A 25,860-nucleotide genomic window follows, 5' to 3' on the forward strand; every position below is an offset into this window, starting at 1 on the left:
TCTGGGCTGATGGCTCAGAGCCTGGAGCCTGTTTCCGATTCTGTGTCTCCCTCTCTCTCTGCCCCTCCCCCGTTCATGCTCTGTCTCTCTCTGTCCCAAAAATAAAAATAAAAAATGTTGAAAAAATAAATAAATAAATAAAGATATACTTTCATTAATAGGAAATAGAACGTATGAAACATTTCACAGGATGAAATGCGATGAGGATCTACCATTGTTAGAATACTTTATGATATGACTTGAGAAAATAGATTTTAATCAAATTAAATACCTTCCTCAGGATCTGAAATTAGGCAAAATTTTTATTGGATGGGTTTTATCCATTTTGTAACTCAAAATGGATAAAATGCAGGAAACCTCAAAAAGAGTCTGGGGAAATTGGAAAGAACCATTTTTGCTGACTTCTCTTGGGCTGCCCTGAATTCAGAACATCTTCACCCAGGCCACACGTACCCAGGAGCGGATGTTACAAGACTGGGAGAGACAGGGAGCCTGCAGTTTGAACATAGTGATCTCAATCATCCCAAACCAGCACCATCATCCTGAGTCTGGGGGCCGGGAGCTTTTTATACCCAGCACAACATGCCACAGCTGCATTCCAAACAGGTGAGGATTCAAACCCAGGCCGCTACGTGTTCCTCCCTACTGCTCAATGCTGTCCCTACCTGAGTTTCTGACCTTGGGCCCAAACTGCCTCCTATGCTGAGATGTCCATTGTCCCAGTGCAGGTTCTGACTTACCTCTTCCTGGGACCCTCCTCTGACCTACCAACCTGGAACAGTCCCTTCCCTGAGGTTCCAGCACTTTCCATACCATGGAAGGTGCATATCTGTCTCCCTCCCTGTCCCTCCCTAAAGAAGCCCCATCTGACTCACACTCTGTTCCTCTCCCCCTCATCCCCGCTGGCTCCTTGGGAAGCTGCCAACACATAACTTGAGCTAATAAATGTTTAGAGAATAAATACATGGGCAAGCAGGGCATTGATAAAGGGTGCCAACGTCCCTTGGAGGTGATAACAGCAACTCAACCTTCCTGGCTTAGGGAACAAAATTAGTGACTTGGCAACCAACATGACTCTGCCTCCAACCTGGGTGTCTAAGAAACAGCCCTTGATAATTGTCCTTTGATTTAGATCATGAGCTCCCATCTGCCCTCTCCCCGCGCACCACCCCCCCCCCACCTCCACGAATAGGAAATGTCATTTCAGTGGTTCCTGAAAAAAGCAAATGATTACATTTACATACATTTGCACGCCCTGCCCCCCCCCCCCATGCAGTCCCTTTGCCCACTGCCTCTGGGGCCTGTGGGGAGTAGGGGTGGGCAGCTGGGGCTGCAGCCATTGCCTGTGCCTTCCGCATTTTAAGATGCTTCAGCTCCAAACCTATAATTTTGAACGAGGGTAAAAAACCTCCAAGCATACACAGCAGCTTTTAGCCACTCTTCTGTCTCTTCTTCTATCTGTGTCCATCCCGGGCAAGTGGCCAGAGAAAAGCTAACACGTTCACATCTTTGGCTACGGGTGAGCTAAAACCAGTCCTTCTCCACCTCTAAAACGAAGGGCTCCTCTGTCAACACCAGATGACTGGCTGTGGCTTCCCAGAACACTGGATGAAGTCCTGCTGGAGCGGAGTGGGAAGGAGTGCTAGGAGCAATTAGCAATGTCTGCCAGGGTGATCGGAAGGGAATGTGGAGATACACACACAGAACGTTGCCATTGATGAAATTCAGAGAAGATCGAAAAACGGTGGTCTGAGGGCAGGTTTCTTTGGCCCACACAAGTTGTTTTTCCTATTTAAAAAAAAATTTTTTTGAGGAGAGAGAGAGAGAGAGAGAGAGAGAGAGAGAATGAGCAGGGGAGGGGCAGAGATAGAGAGAGAGTGAATCCTAAGTAGGTTCCCAGCAGTCAGCTGAGAACCTGACACGGGGCTCGAACCCATGAACCGTGACATGACGTGAGCTAAAATCAAGAGTCAGACGCTTAACCAACTGAGCCACCCAGGCACCCCTGTGTTTTCTATTTTTTAAACTTGAATTTTGTTACCACTATTTATAAAGTGGAAGGTTTTACCCCCAACCTCCCCCCCCACACACACAAAATTGGATTTGGGGAAATCTCTAGAAAACCACAAAAAATAGCTCCATGGGCCTTTATTCTCACGTGGCAGCTGGAGCAAGTGGGTGAGGCCGTGCACTCCAGGTCACTGCCCCCACCGCCAGCTCCTCAGGGGTATCATCTACCTGGCCTGTCACGCTCATGTTTGTAAGCCCGGACTGATCACCAATTTGCTCAGCTGGCAGGTGGCAGAGGGAACAGCTGTAAAGACTCCCAGAGGGTATGTGTTGTGGCCCCTGAGAGAGTGAGGGTGGCTGTCCCGGACCACCCAGGGAGAGAGGAAGGAAGAAAAGTTCACGTCTTTGAGCACAAACTATTTGCTCCCACCGTGCTGGGGGTTTCTATGCAGGAGCTCGTTAAACCCACAAAGCAAACTGCTGGATGAGGTCATATGATAATCCCCATTTTACAGACAGAGAAACCGAGGCTCAGAGAGACAATGTGACTTACCCAAGGTCAAGGTCATCTGTCTGGTGAGAGGCAAAGGCAGGAGCGTCTGGGCCCTGTCCACCAGGCTCCCCAGCTTCTCTCTGGGGGAGGAGGGACGGAGCCCTGCTGCCCTGGGGTGATTGTGCCTTAATGCAGTGAAGCAATAGGTCTTTAGGATTCCATTTTCCTGGTGCTTATAAATGGTCTTTATTTGCTTTCAGTAAATACTCCCCACATGAAAGTGGTCACCTGATGAGGCTGCTAATGAAACCCTCCACAGAATTTTATCTGCTAATTACATACAACATAAAACTTAACAAAATAATAGACGATCGGCAAACCCGTGGTCTTGGGTTTTGTTTTCCTCCTTTTTCTCACTCTTGGAATTGCTCACTTTATTGGATGTAAAAATTGTGGCTCTAAACCAGCTCCTCGAGAATTCATCACAGGCTAAAACGCTCACAACGATCTATCGAAACATCCGCATGAACTGTCTTAGTTGTGGTGGCCAGCATGGTCAGGTGGGGGCCTTAAATGTCAGGGGAAAGGGCTAGAACATGGTGTGTTACTCAGGTATGACCCTGGGCGAGTCCCTTCCTGTGTCTCAGCCTCAGTTTTCCCATCTGTACGATGAGGGAATCACACGGGTTTCAAAATTTTATTTCAGAAGCAGAAGATCTCAGACAAAATATCAAAATATAAACTATCAATGTGCACCTTGAATAGAGGGCTACTGCCGATGAGTCAAAAAAAAAGACAACCATGACAAATTCGCATTGATGATCTTGATTCTTCACCCCTCCATTCACACCCTATCCCTTGTGGCTTTGTAGGTCCTCCCATCAAAGGGAGAGTCTATTCCCCAAGCCCTGATTTTAGAATCAGACATGTGACTTGTTTGGTCCAATACAATGAAGCACAGATGATAGCATGTCAGTCCCAGCCTAGCCCTCAAGTAGCTGTATGGCAATTCCACCTGCTCTCTTACATCAAGGTTGTCACCCTGAGAGGGACATATCTCACCTGGCCTGTGGGTCCTGGAAGGAGGGTGAGAGACACAGTCACTCCCAGCTGAGCCCAGCCTGGATTAGCTGACCCTGGATTCATGAGAAATAATTAATGTTAGCTGATGTAAATCACTGACAATGGGGGGGGGGGGCTAAGTTTGTTACACAGCAATAGCTAACTGATACATTGATGACAAAATTGGGCATATGAATAGGTTTCTTATAGTATCTCTCTTTTGGAGTGACAAATAAGCTTTAAAAAAGTCAACATTTGGGTGGAGGACAGAGAAAAATATAAATGGCCGATAAACAAAAAAAGTTCACCTTCCGTAGCCATCCGAGAATTTGAATTCAACTTATCAAATTCAAAGTCACCCATCAAACCAGTAAAACTAAATATACATAGATATGACACTGTGATGTGCTGACAAGGATAGGGGAAATCGAATCTCTCATATCCAGCTGGCAGGTGTGAGAATCGTGAAATGCTTTGGAAATCAATTTAGTAGCATCGAGGCAAACCCATAATGGGCACACCCTTTGCCTTGGGAAACTCCAGCCCCTGGGCCCATGGAGCCTTGTACAGGAACGTTCACTGCAGCACTGTTCAGTATAGCAAAACTCGGAAATAAGCTTCTGTCCAACAATAGGGGAAGGAAGAATTCAACTGAAATGAAGCTATACGATAGAATAATACAAGGAGGGAAAAAAACAAGAGTTGAATGAGACAAAGTATGACCAAGGTCATGCAAATGTGTAAAAATACACACAAAACAGCCATACGTATATATATTTTTTACCGATGCTTATTATTAACAATAAATGTTGCTTTGGAAGGACATGCTGCAAATTTATAAAGGTAGCTGCCTCTGAGAGGGGAGGGAAGGGGGAGAAGGCAGAAGGCAAATGAAATTCAAGTCATATTAGTTTTTTGCTCTTCTGTGTTTTTATTTTTTATTTTTTTTTTCAACGTTTATTTATTTTGGGGACAGAGAGAGACAGAGCATGAACGGGGGAGGGGCAGAGAGAGAGGGAGACACAGAATCGGAAACAGGCTCCAGGCTCTGAGCCATCAGCCCAGAGCCCGACGCGGGGCTCGAACTCACGGACCGCGAGATCGTGACCTGGCTGAAGTCGGACGCTTAACCGACTGCGCCACCCAGGTGCCCCTCTTCTGTGTTTTTAAACACCACCACCATATTCAATTTTTTTCCTTGTGAAAAATCAAACGACCCATGAGACAGCCTGAAGCAGAGCTGCTCGGAGGGGTGTGGGTGCCGGCCCTGGCTCCTTGCGCACAACAGTCTGCCCCTCTGGGATGGGCAGGAACTGGTGTGGGATGGCGAACCCTGCCGCCAGTCTGAGTGGATTTGGATTCTGGTTCTGCCACTTGCCAGTCGTGGGATGCCAGAAGCCTTAACCTTGTGTGCCTCGGTTTCCCCACCTGTCAATAGCTGAGGTGAGGATGAAGCGAACTAGAGATTAGAAAGGGCTTGGCATGTGCCCGGTTGCAGGGGGGGGAGGGGTGCAGTAAATGTCAGCAGCTTTGCTCGCCTGTGCAGCCCCAGGCCTCTTCCGTCGCTCACGCTGGCCACAGGGAGCCATGGCTGGCTATAGGAAGTGGTGGCTACCTGCCAAGCTATCTTTCCTTGGCCCTGGTGCCTGGTCTGGTACCCTTCCAGCCATTTGCCAGAGCCACCCAGCAAACCCTGTGCCAGCAGGAAGGGCCGAGGGGGCCCAGCTCAGGGTTCAGCCATGTCATTCAGACTCTGTGACAAGTGGCAGGAAACTTGCCTTCGATGGTTCAGCCAGACGGGAATCATATCATGCTTTGTATCAGCCACCTACTGCTACAGTAATGCTGCCTAACAAACCGTCCCCAAAGTCAGTGGGTTTTCACACCTGTCATTTATTCCAAGTCATGGATCTGCAGGTCGGTTGTTCCAAGATGAGCAGATCCATATCAGGTCCCCCTTTAGGTGTCTTTTTCCCTCCTTGAAGCAGCAGCTACCTGGGCTTCCTTACTATTACGTCAATGGCAGAAGCACAAGAAGGGTGCGTGGAAACTTCAGGTCCCAGGCTCTGAACTGATGTCCCTCCCACCACATCCTTCCAGCCAAAGCAAGTCACAGGACCATGGCCAACTTCCACGGGGAGGGAATATACTTAGCCTCTCGTGGGAGGTTCTGCAGTTACACGCCAAAGGGTGTGCGTGCACAGAGGGAGGAGCCTGGAATAATAATGCACCTGCTTCCTGCTGGTAGCCATTTGGGGTGATGGGCAGGACAGATGCCAGCATAGCCACTTCGTAGCACAGGGGACTGCTGTGGCCCAGAAAGGTAAAATGAGTTCTCTTCAGCCCCAGAAGGTAGGCCTACACTCCTGGCCACCTGATCTCTAAGCTTCACGCATTCCCCACTCACCTAGACCTTTGCCGCCCATCCTGGATGTCCCGGGTCCTAGGCTTTCTTCTAGCCAGTCCATCAGACCTTGAAATGTAACATTTCCAGACTGCACAGAGAACAGGAAGATGCAGACACAGAGAGTTAATTTTTGCCCAAACTTCGGAATTCTGGAGGAAAAAAAAAAAAAAAACCTATACGCAATACTATATTTTTAGCGCTAAATGGTGCTAAAAGCATTTTTTGGCACTCTTTGGGCGGTTCGCTTGGGAGCGGAAAGCTGAATGTGCTGTGCGTCCCCTGGTTTTGTCAAAGCACTCCCTTCTGGCAAGGTGGGCCTGCTTCCGGCAGCCCGTGCAGTCACGGTCCTTTGTACGTGCTTTGAAGTGGTGGTCGCCTCTGGGGAGAAGAAAGCCCGGGCCTCTCACCTGTATCTGGCTCCCTCTCTAGAGTATCTGAGGTGGGAAACGGGAAGAAAATGCCATCATCACAGAGAAAACCAGCAGATGCTGAGACCTTTCTATTTTGATCTGAAAGAAGTTGAGCGTGTTGATACACTGACCTCCACTCAACTGCGAAGGATTGCCATACATGGACGTGATCATCCTGTTGTCCTCACTAGCCATGGGGCAGGAATGGCCAGAAGAGCCAACTCTGGCTATAGACATGACGGGAACCATCCGCTGAGGATCCTTCCAGGAAAGAAATCTCTAGTCCTTAGAAGGAGACAGGAAGAGATTATCCTTCTGCTTCTCTTCTTCTTCTGGATGCTGCCATGTCTGGACATGCTGTGATGCCTGGATCTTGGCAGCCATCTTGCATCACTGAGGGGGACCTACCTGGGGGCAATACTGTCATTATTGAGCGCTGCATGCCAGGCAGGCCCTGTGCTGAACATAGGACATGGATTGAATGCTTTCTAGATCTTCGTAAGTGCCAGGTCCTGAGAACACAGAAGAACAGGCCTCAAAGAGGTCCCAGCTGGGGAGGGATAACAGGGTCAGACAATGGCGACGCAGCACAGGGAATGACAACAGAGGTCCAGGGGGCTGGGGGAGCACCCTCCCTGCTGCTCACCTGCTGCCTCTGCATCTCACCATTCTGTAAACAAATGTTCTCCCACCATCTGGGCTCCTCATGGGCCCCGTGCCAGCTTTCCCCAACAACAGTGACAGCAGCATATGTGGATTAGCACCTCCTATCAGCTCATTTTGTCCTCCCAGGATCCTCATGAGGAAATCCTCCCCATTTTCCAGTCAGGGAAACCAGGCCCAGGGCGGTGACGGCGCTTTTACCTTTTAGCTTCGGCATTAACTTCTCAGTGTGGGCGGGCCACAAGGGCTTCAATGCCCTGGAGTTGTCACTTGTCCCCCAAGCGCTTCTGCGCCCAGTCACCCCCACTGCCCAGGGCCCTCAGGACCGGATGTGCCACACAGAACATTCCTCGTTCCTCGGGGAGCTGGGCCCTCCCCCTCGGCTTCTCCCTCCCCTGCCGTCCCCTCTGACAGTCAGATCTGCCATTCCCTCCGGGAGAGGAAGGCACCCCTAGTCACCAACCCGCTGCCCCAAGAGAAGGCCCCACACATGGCTTCTGGTTTACGTTTACAGTAACTGATGGCACCACCGTGCCCACTTTGCAGAGCAGAAAACTGAAGCCCAGAGTGGGGGAGAGAGCAGAGCAGGAGCACACAGGTGGGAGAGGGTGGGTGCAGGACCGCCCCAACCCTGGCTGGTGTCAAAGCCCCAGGACCCGGGGGCGGGGTGGCCTGGTTGGCTGCTTCTACTAGAGGTGAAGAGGTTTGGGGGGGGGGGGAGCTGGTGTGAACAAAGGGACCGCACCCACCCCAAGGGCAAGCTGACTGCAGCAGAGTTTAAGCAGGAGGGTGTGAGCGGTCAGATCTGTGAGCAGCGGGTTGGTGCAGGGGACACGGAGGCTGGCACCTCATCCCAGGGGAGGCTCCCTGGGCCAAGAAGAGGGTCGTGGGGAGGGCAGATTCATGGGAACTTGGAGACTGGCCACGTGAAGGGTATGGGAGAGGAAGGTCTGAGGGGGGGACCCGAGTCGTACAGGAGCAAGTGTGTCCACAGCAGGGGGAGGGGGCAGGGGGGAGAGCTCTGGTGGTGGCCAGATGTGGGGGCGTGGCTACAAGAGGGGGCACAGAGCTGGGCTGCCAGGCTTGTGTTGGGGCGCTGCCATTGAATTGGCTGGGATTCGGTTCGGCTGTGGCAGAAGACTCACTGGAAGCCACTGGGAGTGTCCTTCCTTCCTGTCAAGGGAGGCCGTCCTGGGCGGGGCACAGGCTCCAAGGACAACGGCCGAGCCATCCTGGTGGCCTCCTCCCAGCCAGCTCAGCCAGGGTTGGGACAACGTGGTGCGGAGGGCACCGCCTCCCGTCAGTCCAGTTCCTGAGCTGCCCGGGACACCACTGCTCACATTCTGTCCCCAAAACGTAGTCACATGTTGGCTTCCAGCAGCCAAAACGGCTGGGACACCTCGTATGGATTCTGGCCGCTGTCTGCCCAGCTCTGAGTCAGGAAGAAGGTGGATGATGTGGGCGACAGGGGGTCTCCGCCAGAGGTGCCTTCCAATAGCCTCCCGCCTTGGGCGGCCACCTGGTCTCTCTAGGCATCTGCCTGAAATGTGGGACAGGAGAACCTGCCTCAGGCACTTGGGGTGAGCCTGCGTGAGAGCTCCGCAACAACGGCGGAAGCCAGGGCGCAAGGGGGCTGTGGAAGGTGGGCAGAGGACCACCCCGAGGGGAGTGGGAATGGGGAAGGCGGAGGGTGAGGGGCTGGGGAGGCAGGAGCGGCTGCCAGCGAGCAGCGGGGCGAGGTCCAGGCTGCAGAGTCAGCGAGAGGATCAGTGACACCAGGGAGGTCAGCCGGTGCGGAGAGTGGGTGCAGAGGCCAGAGTGACACGAGGGAAGGACAGCTGCAGAGCGAGAGGCGCCCGAGAGAGAGAGAGAGAGAGAGAGAGAGAGAGGAAGAGATAGGGTGGGACACGTGGTGATACCTGGTGATGTGTGGGCGGGGCTGTGGCATCCCCAGGCACCCCTGGGGGCCCCGTGGGAGGGGGGTGTGGCACAGAAGGGCAGCGGAACAGACCCGCTCCCCAAATCTCTGTAACCGGAAGGAAGCCAAGTCACCGGAGCCTGGGTCACGTCCAGGCAGGACGCATGCAGATCCGGCAGTGATCACACCCCTCTTAAGAAATTAGATAGAGCTTTATTAAATAAACCAAGTAGAAACGCGCTTATTTACATCCAAGTCGTCAGTTTGAGCTCAAGTGATAGGCAAGGCACAATTCTTCCTGTCTCCAGCTTTAGAAAAATAAATCGCACGGCCCGGCCCAAAAGGCCTGCGGTAGGTTCACGCTTGCGGCTCAGAGTCCAAGGGGACGGCTCCCCCCACACAGCGACCCCGCGGGCCGGGCTCGGGGTGTGCCTCCAGTTCTTCCTGAGAGCGGCACAGCTCTTGGCCCAGGGCGGAGAGGCCGCGTTCTGGAGGCCTCGGGTGCTGAATGAACGAGGGGGCATCTTCTAGGCGTCTTCTCCTTCCCGGCCCCTTCCTGGAGGGCAGGCCCGCCCTCCTCACTGGCCGGATCTGGCTCCGTGGCCTGCCGGGGGGCTGCCGCGGGGAGACTGGTGCCCACATGGGGCAGGCCAGAGGCTCAGGGCTGCTGAGGTGCACGACTGTGGTACAAAAGGAGGAAGGGAGAACACTGGGTTTTGGTCTGGTGCTCGGGCGGAACACAGTGGCTTCTCAAAACAAACAAACAAACAAACAAACAAACAAACAAACCAGAAGAAAAGGTCCCAGTTTCTGGCTCAGGGATGTTTTCCTAACTATGATTCCGAAGTCCCTGTGTGGGTAGAGAAGCCGCGATAGGGAGGAGGAGCCGGACCCCAAAGAGCACCCCGATGGAGCTGCGACCGAGTCCAGGAGACGCTTCCACGCGCAGGAAGCAACCACAAAGGACGCCGTCTATATTCACAGTGGCCCCCACGGAGGCAAAGAGCAGCCCGGCTCGTGGCTCCTGTGGCCCGTCGGCGTCTCCCGGTGAGGCTGAGCCAGTGTGGGGTTGGGCTCCGTTGGCGCCTACCTGAGGCCTCCGTGCAGTCACGGGGCCAGCTTCGGACACTCGTGTCTGCTCGCTCCCCTCATTTCCTGGCAGGGGCCGGAGTAGGGGAAAAGTAAAGTTTCCAAGGAGGGGAAAAAAAAACCCCACAAATGTTAAGAAAAAATAAAAAGTCCTTTCCCTGAGGCCACTTCAGGAACATCCCTTACAGACCACTAGTGAAGGGAGCTTCGCCTGCTCAAAGTCTCGAGAAGGGAGTGGTTCCAGAGACTGCAGGGAAGGAAAAGCGTTAAGTGCACGTTGTCCAGAAACCCTAGACAACCGGGCACAGAGGAATGAGCGAGAGTCTTAGCCTTTGTAAGATTCTGAAGTAAGAACAGAACAGAAAACAAGAGCCAACAGAAAGCCCTACACGGAAGGGTGAGCTAGCGGGCACAGCCTAAACTACAGGTCTACAAGAACACAGCAGGCAGCGACACGGGCCTGAGGGCTCGGGGCCCAGGGGTGCTCCAGGCCGGGCCCACCGTGGGGGCACAGGGGCGTCCCGGCCCGGCCCGTGGACTAGTGGGAGGGGTACGCGGGGCTCCACAGCCCCGATGGAGGGCTGGCTCTGCGGATGGGAGGCAGTGTGTTGAAAGGCGTCGGCGACGAGGCAGCAAAATCTAGGGAGGAAAGAGATGAGGTGACCAACAGAGCATATGGGAGAGCTCGGCGCTCCGCAGGGAGCCCTCCGTGCCTGCACTGGAATAGCCGCTAAGGACGCATCCGCTGCCCAGCTGGGCCATCCCCCTGACCGTGCCCCCAGGCAGCCCTGGGCCAGTGATGTGAGGTCACCCAGGAAAGGGGTGACAGCTGGACGTGCCGAGAGGCTTGGAGCATGAGCCCTGACCTCCCGCAGCTGCACAGTGAGAACAAGCAGTGGGTCTTAAAACCACATGGGCGCGTCTGTGGGTCCGTGGGGCACGCAGGGAGCGGGGCCTGTCCATCTGGGCAGGAACAGCCTCTTGGGCAGAGAAAGCCGCATGAACAAAGACTCCAGGGCCTGGAGCGTTCAGGAGGTAACACAACTACTCCACTATGGCTCCAACACACAGAGGGAAGGGTTGGAAGATGGGATTAGAAAAGGTGAGTGCCCGTGGTAAGGATGGCTGAATGACATTTTGGAAGACTATGATTCCAGGGGTCCAGGATGCACGTGGGATCTGGTTACCCAGGAAAATGTATCTATATACATAACTGCATCCTTTTCCAAAAAATTTCAGACTCTTGGAAGCCTGGCCATGCCCCTTTTGGGTCAGCAGACACCATTCAAGGATTCCTCCTATAGGGGAGAGAACCCTCAAACGGAAAAGATATAAAGGCCACCACGTGCGGCTGTGAAGGTTGGGCACTACACAAGGTTCAAGGGACACCGCTCACAGAGAGAAGTGTCCCCTGGAGTTGTGTAGGATCACCAGGGCCTCAGGGTCACCAGAGACAACTGGACTTGAAGAGGAATGGCTCCTGTGATTCTCCCCCATCTGGGAGATCCATCAGCGGGACTGTCCAGAATCCTCACCTCTGAGTCAGTCAGTTCAACCCAGCTTAGAGCCCTCTGCAGCAGCCCCAGCAGGTAAGAACCAGTCCCAACATGCACCCCTGCAGAGACGGCCCCCGCTACCAGCCCTCCACCCTCCACGGTTCTGCCGGGGGAAAGCTCTCCTTGCCCAGGACCAGCTCCCAGATCTGCCTTCTGGGCCTCACACCCCAACTGCCATTTTTGTGTGGGGCCAGAGCTTCTGAGACCTGGGGTTCGGGGCCTTGATCCCCACAACCCTCCCTCGTAGCCCCGGCTCTGCCTGGCTGCATCCGCAGGGTGGTGACTCACAGTGGGGGCTGTGGCGAGGGCTGGCTCCGGGGGAGAGGCCTGGGGGTGCGGTGAGCTCCCGGGGTGTGCAGACCGTGTGGTAGGCTGCAAGACAACATGGCTGGTTAGAGTTGGGGTCAGGGGTGGGGGGCAGCCCAGGGGACACAATGCAGCCCGCCTCACCTATGATCATGACAGCAGTCCCAGCCAGCAGGGCAAAAAGTGTGAAGAACATGACCTGGTAGGAATCCAGGAAGTGCTGGAAAAGGCTGGCTCCATCTGTAGTCAATGGAAAGACAAGTTACCAAACGGCCATGTGGAGTCCCCTTGTGTCTCTGTGCGTGGCCGGAGGGCGAGGCGGCCTGCCTGAGGCCTGGGGCAGCAGCCGGTCCTGTGGGGCTGTCACTCCAGCGCTCCGTCCTATTCCATCTTGGGCCACTTGGACCGACCCACGTCCACCTGAGGCCCTGCTGGGAGGAGGGTTCAGGTTCCATACCCATCCTGGGGAAGAGCAGAGCTGTCTGGGGGAGTTCGGAGGGTAAGGGTGGCCCAGGAGTCAGCCACGTGCCCGGAAAGGCAAGGCAGTGTGGAAGATGTCAAGCCAGGAGCTGCCGTCATGAAAACGGAGGTCAGGGTTGGGCAAAGGCTCTGGACAGGGATGTTGCCGCCCTCAGAACTGAGGCCCATGCACCACGGGAGCCCGGCATCAGCTACCCCAAAGCCACTCCTCCTTTGGGGCCCTGGCTCGGGGTGGCCCAGACTGTGGCTTCCTCTTGCATCTCCCTCTGCCTTATCCTGGGCCCCTCCTCCTCCCCTAAATGGACTGTCCTGAGTCAGGACACATCCCTGCTTGACGGGAAGAAGGAGGTGGCCTCTTCAAGTGCCCCTGACATTGGCCTTAGCCCCTCAGGCTGTTCCTCTCCAGACCTGACCAGGCCACTTCCCTGCTCTCAAGAAAAAGCCCAAGCCCCTGGCCAGGGGTTCGAGCCTCCTCGTGGCCCGGCCCCTCACCCTGCACCTCACCCCAGGGCCCTTCTGACTGCTCGGCCCTCCCCCTGGCTACTCATCCTTCCAGACCTGAAGGAAGCAGTCCCTTTGAACCACACCCTCAGGCCAGCAGGTGTAAAATCACCCGCTCCGTGTGCCCCCCACTTCTTGAGCCCCATGTTTAGGATCATTCCTTTCTCGCTGCGTCTGTAATATTCCATGCCCTGTTTGAGGTGGGGGCTTCTCAGGCATCTGCCCAGCACATGCGCTGCTGTGCAACAGGTGCTCGTACACGACTGCGGGATAAATGAGGCATCCGTTACTGAGCACCTACTGTATATGCTAGGTAGGCCCTGTTCTAAGTGCTGTCCCCACATGCAGTACTCAGCTCCCAGTTGGGGAAGACCAGCAGAAATTATAATTAGTTGTACTAATTATTCCCTAGGCTGACAGTGGGGAACAGGGCTATGGAAGGAGAAGGATTTACATGGGAGTAAGTTTCAGAATTTCCTAATATCTGAGCAGGGAATGTGTGAGGAAAGGTGGGTTTGACTGAGGTGGGGATGTGGCCAAGGGGCTATCGGGGGGAGAGGCGTCCCAGGCAGAGGGAACAGTGTATGCCAAGGGCTTAGCTGGGAGTTGCATGTGTTCCCAAAGTAGGAAGAAGGCCAGCGTGGCTGCAGCAAGGTGCCCAAGCGGGGAGACAAGTCATCAATGGTTTGGGGAGGCAGATTATGGGGGGGCCAGCCTTTCAAGACACTGGAGAGGCTTGGGCTTCACCCCCCAGGGGAGGTGGGCGCCAAAGCAGTGTTGAGCAGAGGAGGGGGTACGATCCAGTCACATTTCAACAGGATCCCTCTAGCTACCCGAATGGGCCAAATTCACTTTGTGGGACAATCTGCATTTCTGAGTCCTCCAGGTCTTGACCTGCCCCCCTCCTGCTCTCCTGCCCAGATTTCCACCCACAGCCAAGACCACCCGTACCGGCCCTCCTCGCCCAGGTCCATCCCAGCGGTGTCCCATCCCATGACTCACGAGGACCAGGCCCTCGGCGATCCATCACAAAGGCCACGGTGACCGGAATGGTGAGGGCTTGGTTAGTCATGGGGCTGGAGAAGGTCAGGGCGGTGGACAGAGGCCCCTGACTGCCAGCTGTGGGATCCGAGATGCCGACTGTGTATGTGATGAAGCTGGGGAGCCCCAAAGACTTTTCCTTCTCAAAGGCCAGCACAGCTGGGGACCCTGATTTCACCTGGGAGAGACAATGCAGCTGGAGAGCGGCACCCCCACCCCCACTTCCGCCTGACATGCTGTGCTTCCCTCTGGGGCCCAGACGGTAGGGGTGGGGACCCTTCCCTGGTCCACCTTCCTAGGTAGGCGATGACGCCTGGGTACTTCTAAGTGACAGCATGAAATCTGCAAAGTCAGGGAAGGAGCATACTGTCTACACTTGGGAGTGTTTTTAAGGAAAGGACAAATCAATATCATTGAATTCTAATCAAGTGCTCTTTAAAAAAATGCTAAACCAACATGAACTACCACCAAACGCCAACTTTCCAAGGCAGCAGCCTGGAGCTCTGTTAATGGCCGATCGCCAGCAGCTCAACCCCTGGGCTGGCGGACCCTCCATCAGCAGCAATGAATTCATCGCCGTCTCGCTCCAAGAACGTTCATCCACGTCCACGTTTGCTGCAGTGAGACCAGGGATACGGCAAACGGAGGAGCCAAAAACCCCTTTGCCACATCACCCCAGATCTCTTACCGGCCTGCTGGGCTGCGGGACCTAGGACATCGTTCACCCAGCATTCAGCAGATGGAGAAACTGAGGCCCAGGGCTAGGGACTCGTCCCCAGTTGCGCGGGCGTCGGTGATAAGTTAGGGATTACAGCGTTTCTTCCTCCCCCATGTCAGTGTACGTTCCCACACTGACTTCATTCACTGAACATACTAAGTGTTCACTGAGCACATACTATGTGCTAGGTACGCTCTGTGCTGAGTACTGCCCTCGCATACCGAGCTCCTGGTTGGGGAAGTCCGGCAGCATTCCCAGTAACTAATTCAATGATACAAGCTCACAGATAATGGTATGGGGGAAAAGAAAAGGTTAAGGGTATTTACGTTTAAAAAGTCTTTTTTTCACTTTTAAAGAGAGGTGGTCCACGACTTCCACCTTTCACCTCGTCTTCCCTGCCTTCCGGTCCTTTCCAAGGCCCCCGGCTCATGCATGGACGCCACTCACCTCCAGGTTCTCGAGAATCTCCACGGTACCAAAGACCTTGACCTCAGAGCTGGTGAAGTGGTTGCTCAAAAGGATTTCAGCCTGGTCAGTGTAAAGCCCTGGGCTGAAGGGCACCTCGGCACCAACATGCTCCCCAGAGATGTGGCTGCCGGGGATGGAGGCGGTGACCAGCAGCGCCGTCTTCTTCATGCTGAGGTGTTTCAGCTGCTTGTCTGTCAGCCTGTGCATCGTGACTGAGCAGAGGTACCGGCCTGTGGAGACAAGCAAGCTCTGAGTTGTCCCCTCTCCCACCCACGCCCGGACGCTGCACTTTCTCCTTGCTCTTCTAACTGCAAAACTCCTACGCATCCTTCAGAGCCCAGGTGAGGTGCCACCTCCTCCAGGGACCTCCAGGGACGTCCCTCTTCAGCACCCCTGATCCAGCTTGGACACCCTTTCTGTGACCAGCACTCTCGCTCACTCCTCAGAATCCTCTGCTCGCCAGATCCCCACTGCACTGACGTTGCCTGGGGAAGGAACGTCTGGGCCAGCTCTGCATTTCAGGGCCTAGCCATCCTGGCTCTCAGGATGGGGGTGAGTAAATAATGAACGGATACCGTGACCCGATGCTGAGCTACAGGCTGAGCTGGAGCGGACTCCCAGTATGGCCCGTGGCCCCAGATAACAGCAGAAAGTCCTGTGAAGGTGTGGATTGGGGCTACCTTGGTGCTTGTTGGACCCTCCACGCCTGGCCCTGGGTAGATAAATGAGTTCAACGCATACTGTTGAGCAATGCCCTGGAAAGTACCTGGAACCCGGATGCCTGGGCTGGAGTCCCCTCTGTGCCCTTGCCAGCCAAGTGCCCCTGGGTGAGTCAGCCTCCTTGCTGACCTGGTGTTCTTGGATCAAGTGGGAATAACTTCACACCCCCTCATGGGGCCGCATTAGCCAATAAACAGGGCACGGGACCATCAAATGCCTGTTCTGTCCCTGCACTTGGGCCCCACACAGGTGCCCTGAGGACATACCTCCTGCATCTTAGGCAGCGGCCTGGGTGCTGACCCCGGGCCATGGCAAGCTGCAGGCTGGGCTTATTATGGTCTGGCGTCGTGCCCTCGCTAACTCCTCCTAATTAAGACCGGGCTGCATGTTCTTGGAAGGAACTGAAGAATGGTCCAAATGCTCACTGACAATCATTATCATAATAACACTGGGCAGCTCCTGTCGAGGACTCGATAGTGTATGTTGGGCACTGTGCTCAGCATATGGCAGGAACTATCCTACTGAACCCTCGAAGCACCCCACGTGGGCACCCCCCTTCTCAGACACTCTGCACCACGTGGCCGGCATGCCCGGGGCCAGGCAGTCACTCCAGCCCGTGGCGCGGGCATCACGGGCAGTGGAAGTTCTGTTCGGACACACCGTGGGGCCCTTGGCTAGTTAACAAGGAAGGGCCCTTCTGCCCAGCTCTCGCTTGCACCGCTCAGCTCTAAGGCATCATCCTTCCCATTTCACAGAGGGAGGCAGCCTTAACACCCACTGGCCCTGAGGTAGGAAAAGCAGAAAGGGACCTAACTGCGGGCTTTCCAACTCTGAAATGTGTCCTGCCTGCTGCGTGTAGGTGGGTGCCGAGGACAGCCATCGCCCAGCATTGGACCGCCAACCCCGCCCGGCGGCCGAAATGAATGACAGGCCAGAGTGGTGGCATCGACCGCCAGGCTGGGCTCCTGATAGACATGGCCCTTCCGGACAGATGGCTGCCGTGAGCCCGGCACGCCAACAGGAACCCTCCATGCAAGCCAGTCGTCCCATGCAAACCCTTGCAAACGTACCCAGGGTGGCGTCAAATCCTGGTTCTGCCGTGAAAACGTCACGTGCTGGGAAATCGAAGACATCTTGCTTGAACTGGAGGTGGCAGCTAATGAGGGATTCTGGGTGCAGAGTCTCAATGGTTTCCATCTGGGAGGGAGAGCACTCACCTGGAGAGGGGAAGGGGTGAGAAGGGCATGGGCCAGACCTACTAGGCGCCCCACCCCGGCCCCCCTGCACAGGCTTCTGCATCCGTCTGTTAGAGCCCCAAAACGAGGGAGCAAGAGCAGGCCAGGTGCAGGCTAGCCGGGCGGCGAAACGCCCCACATTCCTTCCACACAGGGCCCCCCGAGGGCTGCCCAAAGCTTCGTGACAGCACCACAGTTTATAAGAGCTGGGGAGAATTCTATGGGGGAGGAGGGTCATTCCGAATGGTGGGCAATTTCAGATCAGAATTTCAGCATTTGGGCTACAGAGCCTGCGTCCCGCAGCACAGCAGATGGGTCGGGCCCACTAATGCACATCGTCTGTTCCTGTCGGCAGGGGGAAAATGGGCAATTTATTTCTGGACTTCAGGAGGGCAACAGTTTCCCACTAATACACTGAGTATCATCTCGGCAATTGTGCAGTATTGGCCCCGTGCCCTGAAGTAGGAAAAAAGAGGTTATATGATGCAGAAAAGCTACCTCATCAATCAGAACAAGAACAGTGGTATTTAATTCCACTGGGTACATGGTTTAAAAAAAAAACAAAAACAAAAAAAACCAAACCAGCCCACATCGATGTATTTATTTCTGGCAGTTGCTGTCCAGGGCTGTCACGGGCAGGGCCAGGGTCGGATGTTCTACGCATGACTTGGAAAAGGTAATTACAAAAATCAAAATCGGCCGCGAGGCCTGCTAAATCATTACTTTCTTGGGATTACCGGCAGTCAGCTGGGGCTTTCTTTACTCGGCTGCCCTGGGGCTGAAGTGGCACTTCCAGCTCAGACACAGGCAGCTTCTGGGTGCCGGGCTCTTTTAGAAAGAACACTCGGGTTTCGAAAAAGCTGGAAGGAATGGGCCAGCAGGGGTTAAATGCTCTCTCTGCCTTTGGCGTGACTTTAAGCAGGGCCACGGGGAACCTCCTCCCTGCTCGTGCGACTGGCGGGGCCCCTCCCCAGACCAAGCAAGCCCCTCACTCTTTACCTCTCAGGTTAGAGCCTCTGTCTCCCAAGGTGACGGTCACTTTGGAGGCCTCCTGGAAGCTGGTCTGGCCTGGGCGGACGGAATGGGCCACGATCCTTTGAGGGACACCGATCGCTATCTGGGGAGGGAGCCGAGGCAGCTGCACTGAGCACCGACCACGTGTGGGCTCAGTGACGGGCATTTTTGTGACCTCACCCCGTTGCCTGGGATGCAGGCACTGCCCATTGCACAGGGGACAAAACTGAGGCTCCACGTCTTTTTGAGACTTGGCCAGATGTGGCAGAGCTGGGCTTAGGCCCCAGGCCGGTCAGACTCTGCCTCCCTCTGAACGAGCTGCTCTTCCTAACAGCGGAGTGCGGTGCTGAACAGCAGGTCGGAATGCATTCAGTCTGGGGTGGGCTGTGGGGTTTGGCTCCTGGGACAGCGGCAGATCACTTCTCTGTTCATCAGTTTGCTTAATTAGTCTTTCAGCAATGAGAGAAGGAGCCATTTTACTTTACTGTCATTTATTCAAAATAAATCAACCTGACCAAAAGGCAACTCACATAGCCTGGGTATTGAACGCCCCTCCAGACTCCAGTCTTCCCAGACTTTCCCCTGCTCACCCCCCTTGGCCCAGCCTGCACTGGCTGCACCCAAACACCCCAGTCGTGCGCCCCTCTTAAGCTGGGATCACCCTCCCCCCTCCCCCCGCAGAGCCTGACCCCATCGGCCCTCGCAGGCCCAGCTCCAGCATGGTCCCCTCCAGCCGGCAGGCTGTCCTCCCACCTCTGGGCAGGCGCTGAGCACTTCCTGCCTCCCACAGGATTTCTAGCGAGCGTGATCTCATAAAGAGCAGGGATGGGGTCTCACTCCTCCCCAAAGCCCAGGCAGCTCCTGTGGCTGACACAAGAGCACAGGCAGGCCGTCAGGCTGGGCCCATCACCTCCACGCTCACTGGTGGGCACCCACATCCGGGCCCTGGTTCCTCCCACCTTCTCCTGTACTCCTGGCTGCCTGCCTGCCATCTTGTCCCTGCTTCCTCTGCCTCCTCCCCCCCACACCTGGCAGAGGGGGCCCAAGGCCTTGCTCTGGTATGTGCTGCATGTATGTGCACCCGTCCACTCTCAGGTCTTCCAGAACCATGTCTGTGCTGTGGACTCCCACCCCATCTCCAGCTTGCTGTCTTGGAGCTCCAGGAACACCTGCTGCCTCATCACCGGCCTCACCTAGAGGAGCTGCAAACGCCTCCAACTGGCCACTCCTCCATCCACTCATCATCTTTCCCCAGCACTGGCCCCTCCTTCTGCAACCCCCTACCGCCATCAGGGCAAAGGACCGACATCCACCTTGTCACTCAGTCCGGACGCTGGGGAGGTCATCCCCCAAAGGGTTCTCCCTCAACCCCTACTTCCAAATGGTCACCAAGCTCTGATGACCCTCCCTCAGTTTCTGCCCACCCAACAGGGCCAGCAGAGTGCCCATCCTGTCTCCTGGCTCACTACCCCTGCAGCTACTCCCCATCTCTTGGGCTCTTAGACTCCACCAGGCACTGGATACTCATCCCAAACATTACCTCTGATTGTGATCACTCTTTACTTAAAAAAAAAAAAAAAAAAAAAAAAAAAAATTCTGACAGGGATGCCTGGGTGGCTGAGTCAGTTAAGCGTCCGACTTTGGCTCAGGTCATGATCTCACAGTTCCTGGGTTCAAGCCCTGCATCGGGCCCCGTGCTAACAGCTCAGAGCCTAGAGCCTGTTTCAGATTCTGTGTCACCCCCTCTCTCTGTCCCTCCCTCCAAATAAATAAACATTAAAAATTTTTTTACAAAATTAAAAAAAATTAAAAAAAAAAAAAAAAAACCAAAAACCAAAAACCCTGATAAATCCCTACTGGGTCTGGCATAAGCTTCTCCTCTTTGCTCCGGAATAGTAACAGGTGCAGCTAATACCTACTGAACATTTGCTGGGTGCTGAGTACCATTCTAAGTGCTTCACATAGGTTAACTCTTAATCCTCTTGGCCCTCTTACCTCCATTTTACAGACACAGAGAGGTGAAATAACTTATCCAATGCCACACAGCCTCTCAGTGGCCTGGCTGGGATTTGAACCCAGGCAGCCTGGCCCCAGAGCTCACGTGCTTAACCAGGAACTACCCAGAACACAATGTGCATCACACGATCTGACTGCAACGCCAGCCTCCACACTCTCCCCACTGCCTATGTTCCAGCCATCGGGGCTCGACTCTTGAGCCCTGCACACTTTTGCCTACGCCGTGCCCTCTCCTCCAGCCCCCCTCCCACCCGCCCCTGCCCACTCTCGGCGGCTCCTCCTGGGAGAGCACAGCTTTATTAGTCACAAGGTGCCTCCATCTGCAACCCGCTCACCCACTGCAGAGCCCCGGCACTAAATATGCAAGCTATTAGGTTAAACTGCTGGATTCGATCACGTGCACACTGGCTCTAAAATGAGACACGTTTGGAACGCAGCCAGACGCTGCTCATTGATTCATTCTCGGCTGGAGATAAATAGAAGAGAGAACGGTTTTGTTCACCTCCAGAAAGATTCAAAAAGTGACTTGCCGGGGAGGCTTAACTTTGCTGGTGATGCCAAATGGCCACGCCGGCCCGCCCGCCCCGAGACTCCTGGGGAAGCGCCCACAGGGGACACTCCCGCCCTTACGCCAGCGTGTGTGGGAGCTGGGGGGGTGGCCCCGGGAGGTCAGCCCTTGTCATGACACCATTTTGAGCGTGGGAGGCAGGGGCCTGGAAAGGAAAGGGCACCTGTTCCAATCCCAGAGGAAGTGGGGAGCAGACCCCAGACTCACGACTCCGGATCCTGACTGCCTAGCAGGGTGCTGGTGCTTCTTTTTTTTAAAGGGAAGGGTGCCATTCAGGATAGAAAGCCGAGGCTTTTACCCCAAGAGGGTGAGCCACGTATGCCCCGAAGCCCTACCTCCTTGTAGGTTCTCAGGTGCCCAGCAATCTCGTAGTAAACCGTCACAGATCCCGCCTCTTGGGCCACAGCCACGCCCGTCCTGGGGTCGATGCGGAGGATGCTGTGAGCTGAAGAGCTCCAGGTTCCGGAGAGGCCTGGGAGAGAAAGCCCTGGCTGTCACTCATCTTTCCCACGTCTGCCATTCCTGCCCAGCCCTGTCACCTGGGTGACAGTGCCCCACCACCATGCTCCACCCTGCTCCCGGGGGTGCTCACTCATCACCCTCAGGGTAGAATCCATGCCACTGGCCTCTGCACCCTGGCACTGGCCCCCGCCCCCCACCTCCCCTGGCTCCTGGCTGCGGCCACCTGGAGCACACCTGCTCTCTGCCCGGCCGTGACCCTGCCCAGAGTGAACCTCTGGCCCTATGTTCACTCCAGTGCTTCCCTGCTTGGAATCTCTTGATCACTTCCTTGTCCTGGGATGAACCGGGTGCTGAAGCTCCCCACGCACCACCCCTGCCCACCCCCGACTGTTTATCAACCCCTTTGGGCAAACAAAGCAAGTGTCAGGTTCAAGAGCGTTTCTCAGTTAAAAGCCAATTGCATTATATAACAGATACAACAAAATAACTCAACAGCCACGTTCTATTTCTGGAAAATTGTATTTGCTTTCTTTTAAGGGCAGTGTTGAACGTCTTTTTGAAATGAATTTAATTAGGTAAAAAAAAAAAAAAAAACAGGGAGTCAAATTGAAAAAAGAAGTTGAGTAACGTAGGTGGTGAATCTACAGGTGGCATGGGAACAGGCCCGATAGCTGTTCTCTCCTTACATTTCCTTCTGGATGTGGGCTGTTGGCGATACATGGTAACCACTAGCCATGAGATGAATTGAAATGAAACACATAGCTCCTCGGTTGCATGAGCCACATTTAGAATACTGGATCGTGAGTGCCCCGTGTCAGACAGGGTAGATATGGGATGTTTCCACAGTGCTAGAAACTTCTAGCGGACAGGGCTATACGAGCGCACGGGTTGGCCAGCTTCCTCCACAAAGGGCCAGATGGCACATCTGTTGGGCCGTGCGGGCCCAGAGGTCTCTGATGCCAGCGCTCAAACCCGGCAGCTGGAGGGTAAAACCGGCCCCTGACAACATGTAAATGAGGGTGTGCTAGAGTTCCCAGGCACCTGCGTTTGCAAAAAGAGACAGCATGCTGGATTTGGCCGGTGGTTTTCTGACTCCTGCTCTTGAACGTCATGCCAGCCCTGCTTGTCTCACCCCCACGACAGGAGCCCCCTCCCATCTTTGGGGCTGCCCCGGACTCAAAAGGAAGCCCCCCACACCCACCCCGGCCAGTACCTCTCTCTCTCTCTCTCTCTCTCACCTTCCAGGCCGACCAGAACTGTGGCCAGACAGAGGACGTCCCCCACCACCACTGCTCCGGACAGCTCCGGGGAGATGGCCTGTAGGACAGGCAACGGGACGAAGTCGGACAGGCCCACGTGCTCCGTGTCCCGCACGCTGAGCAGCGTCAGGCCCACGCTGATGGTCCGGACGATGCAGGTGTTGTTGGCGACGCCCTTCCCAATCTGCACGAACTCATCTCTAGGCACAGGAGGGGGATGCGGGCTCTCAGTCTCAGGAAAGAGCCCCCAACTCCGGAGGGAGAAACGTAGTTGAGTCCTCTGCTGGGCGAAGCTTCTTGCTAACGGTGGCCCCAGGGCGTCCCTCTAGCTTAAGTTTACCAAGCAGCTGCCCAAACTTGGTCTCATCTCATCTCCCCCGGGGAGGAGCCCATGGCCCACAGCACATGCCCCACATCCCAGGAGGGAAAGCTGAGGTCAGAGGGCAAGGCAAGCTTCGAGATGCTTGCTGGTCCCTTCCCAACAGGGAACAAGGACATTCTCAGGAGGCATGGCCTCTGCCCACTTCCTCATGGGTAGCTATAAAGCACCGAGACCAGTGTCTGGCACAGTGAGCGCTTGGTCAACACCAGCCAATGTCGCTCTGGTGGAAAGGCCCAGACCGGCAGGTCTGAGGGGTAGGGTCTCTGGCTTCGTCTCCTCCTCCACGCCGACTCTCTTCAGAGCTCCCGCTGGTCTCTAGGAGAGAGGCTCAAGGGCCGGCGGGACTTCTGTGGGGTAGCTGAGGGGCTGGGAGGAGCTGGCTCCATTTCCTCCAGGGTGGCCTAGATCCCAGACTCATGGATGGCCCATACAACGTGCAAAGAGCTCCACACTTTGCCAGACGCCTTCACGACTATGGCTTCAGCTGCTGGCCCCGAGGACTAGGCATGTTCCCCGCAGGTGTGGAAACAGAGGCCTGGAGAGGTGAGCCACCTTGTTTGGGAAGGCGCCACAAAGGCCAGAGCTAGGGCTTGAACGGGCTCCAACTCCAAGCCCCAGTTCCCCCACCATGCTAAGCACCCCCTACACCTGGCCCTGGGCGTGCTAAGCAGGCCTGTGAGGAGGCCAAGTTGCAATGGTCACCCACACCTGGATACAATCTTCTGCCCCCCATAGGTCCTAGAACCCCTTCCCAAGCCGTCCTTCTTCCTATGCCTGATGCTTCTCTCTCCTCCTCTGAGCTAGTCTGCATGCCCCCGGGGCAGTAGTTCTCAACCTTTAGAATCGCCCGGAGGTCTAATTAAAACAGACTGATGGTGGGGCCCCTGGGTGGCTCAGTGGGTTAAGCATCCCACTTCAGCTCAGGTCATGATCTCGCGGTTTGTGAGTTTGAGCCCCGCATCGGGCTCTGTGCTGACAGCCCGGAGCCTGGAGCCTGCTTCGGATTCTGTGTCCCCCTCTCTCTGCCCCTCCGCACTCACGCTCTGTCTCTCAAAATAAACATTAAAAAGAAACCCCAGGTTGTTGGGGTATTTACAGGGCCAGCCAAAATGAACCGCATGTGGAGCCTGGTGTTCAAACCCCGCGTGACCCTGAGCAAGTGGCTTGACCTCTCTGGGCCTCTACAAACAGGCGGCAGTGAGAAGTCAGCGAGACGTCACGTGGAAAGGCCAGTACACCCACAAGGGGATGCAGTGAAGGTCAGACCCCTTCCTCGCCGGCACCAGAGCATTGGAATGTGTGTGCCTTGCTCTGACCAACTTTTATAACATCTGTGATCACTGATTTGCATCTGCTGATCACAGGGCCAGTGCAATGGCCAGGGTGGCTACGTCTCCCCTGCAGTTCGGCTTTCACGGGTACACCAAAGTTTATCACAAACCCCAACACCTGTGTCTCGCTTCCGGCCTGCCACGGGACATCGCCAACAGCTTCCCGCCACGTGGTGGTACAGGCTCTGTGGCCTGCCTTCCCCTCACCACTGCCTCCCGCCCAAGCCCAGTGCTCCCCCTGTGGTCCCGCAAGCACAACACGCTCCCTCCTCAAGACTGAAGGGAACAAAGCTCCCTTCCAGTGGCACAAAGGGTCTAGTGGACTCAGCCGCCCCCATACATCAAATCCAAGTACAACTGACACACATCTTCACGGGGGAGATGAGCATCACCCACACCCTACCTGTTAGTCGCAAAGCTGAGGACCGAATTGTGAGCATGGAAGGTGTCTCCGGAGTTGTCGTGGAAGTGGACGGTGAAGGTCACGGTCATTCCCAAAGGCAGGGCTGCCAGAGCCTCCTTGTTCTGGGTGTGCAGGGCGGGGCTCATGGAGAGCCTCAGGTAAGACACAGGAGATACCTGGGGACAGTGAGCAGGTGTGGTGATGACTGCCCTGGGGACCAGCCTCCCAGGGAGGAGTCACTTGCCCCCAGTGGGACCCGCCTCGGGAGGGATCAGGAGGCTGATCGACTCAGGGGTCACGGAAAGAGAAAAGGCCTTGGTCTGCTAAGCGTCCCAACCTAGCGACAAGAATCCCACCTTCCCACACAGTGGGCTGGCCTCACTACAAGAACCCCCCCCAATCTACAAGAGTCAAAACCCATGACTTTGAAAAATTAGATCGTTATTCACATTGGCAAAAACTTCCCCTGGGCTTTCGATGTTCAGTTTCCTTCAAAAACCAGGCTCTCTGGGTGTTTCAAGTGGAAGTAATGCCCACTTGGACGGCAGACGAAGTATTAACCAGGAGCCACGATGTGCTGGCAGGTGCTCCAGGGAAAGAATCCCAGAGCCCAGAAACCCGAGCTCCAGGGAGAGCGGCCCTGGCCCTCCAACTCCGGGTAAAATCTATCCTGGCCAGAAAGTTAGCTCCGCTCAGAAGACCCAATTTCTTGGATAAAGATCGGCGGGTGCAGCGACCTCTACTGAGCTGGTGCTCACTACATAGTTGCTGAGGTAGGATGAGCAGGAAGCTGCTTTCACCGACTCAAAAACCAGGCTGAAGGTTCCCTGCCAGCCATTAATTACGGAAACAAAAAGACATTATTAAGGACACAGATCTGTGACCATGGGGAAAATCTCGAACGTGAAGTCATGTATCTTGTCTGTCACCCAGGATTCAGAAAGTGGCTATGACGAGATAGTGGAAGGAAATTCCGGGGACCCGACCCGAGGATGCTCGAGGAGGAGAAAGTTCCCGTCACCACAGAGCACGGAGGGCAGAGGGACATGGGAAGCGCCGTGATGTGGCCAGATGACACAACCTGAGCCCGGCTGACCAGACCCTGACTCTCCACCACTGAAGTGACTCACTGAGCGAGTCATTTCCATGGTGAGTCCCGGTGTCCTTGCCTGTAAAATGGGTCACTGAACTGTACATGCTGCCACATGTATAATGCAACCATTTCTGTGTCGGGTGCCCAGCACATGCAGTCAATGTGCATAGGCACCTATCACGTTCCGGGTGCCGGCTGCCCAGTCAGGACATGGGTGCTGGTCCCAGCAAATCATGGGCCTCGCTGGGCCTCAGT

The 25,860-nt window shown here is 55.2% G+C and overlaps 1 protein-coding gene across 4 annotated transcripts in view; it reads right to left on the reverse strand.

Moving 5' to 3' along the window:
• Positions 1–9,156: 9,156 nt before the first annotated feature.
• NUP210 (nucleoporin 210) overlaps positions 9,157–25,860 on the reverse strand; it is a 109,177-nt gene continuing 92,473 nt past the window's right edge. For 2 of the 4 annotated variants that reach the window (XM_040491859.1, XM_040491858.1), the window contains exons 31-40: positions 24,513–24,688; positions 22,376–22,596; positions 21,011–21,147; positions 18,077–18,194; positions 16,913–17,059; positions 15,102–15,352; positions 13,898–14,114; positions 12,059–12,154; positions 11,897–11,980; positions 9,157–10,691 (exon numbers count right to left, since the gene is read on the reverse strand). In XM_040491859.1, the coding sequence (XP_040347793.1) occupies positions 10,591–10,691; positions 11,897–11,980; positions 12,059–12,154; positions 13,898–14,114; positions 15,102–15,352; positions 16,913–17,059; positions 18,077–18,194; positions 21,011–21,147; positions 22,376–22,596; positions 24,513–24,688 (1,548 nt within the window). In that variant the 3' untranslated portion in view covers positions 9,157–10,590. Of the gene's footprint in view, positions 10,692–11,896; positions 11,981–12,058; positions 12,155–13,897; positions 14,115–15,101; positions 15,353–15,438; positions 15,835–16,912; positions 17,060–17,815; positions 17,938–18,076; positions 18,195–21,010; positions 21,148–22,375; positions 22,597–24,512; positions 24,689–25,860 lie in introns of those variants that run through there. The other 2 variants (XM_040491860.1, XM_040491861.1) reach the window with 2 other exon arrangements.

Source organism: Herpailurus yagouaroundi, unplaced genomic scaffold, assembly GCF_014898765.1.
Source record: "Herpailurus yagouaroundi ecotype Mexico unplaced genomic scaffold, PumYag 183, whole genome shotgun sequence".
Taxonomy (NCBI): Eukaryota; Metazoa; Chordata; class Mammalia; order Carnivora; family Felidae; genus Herpailurus; species Herpailurus yagouaroundi.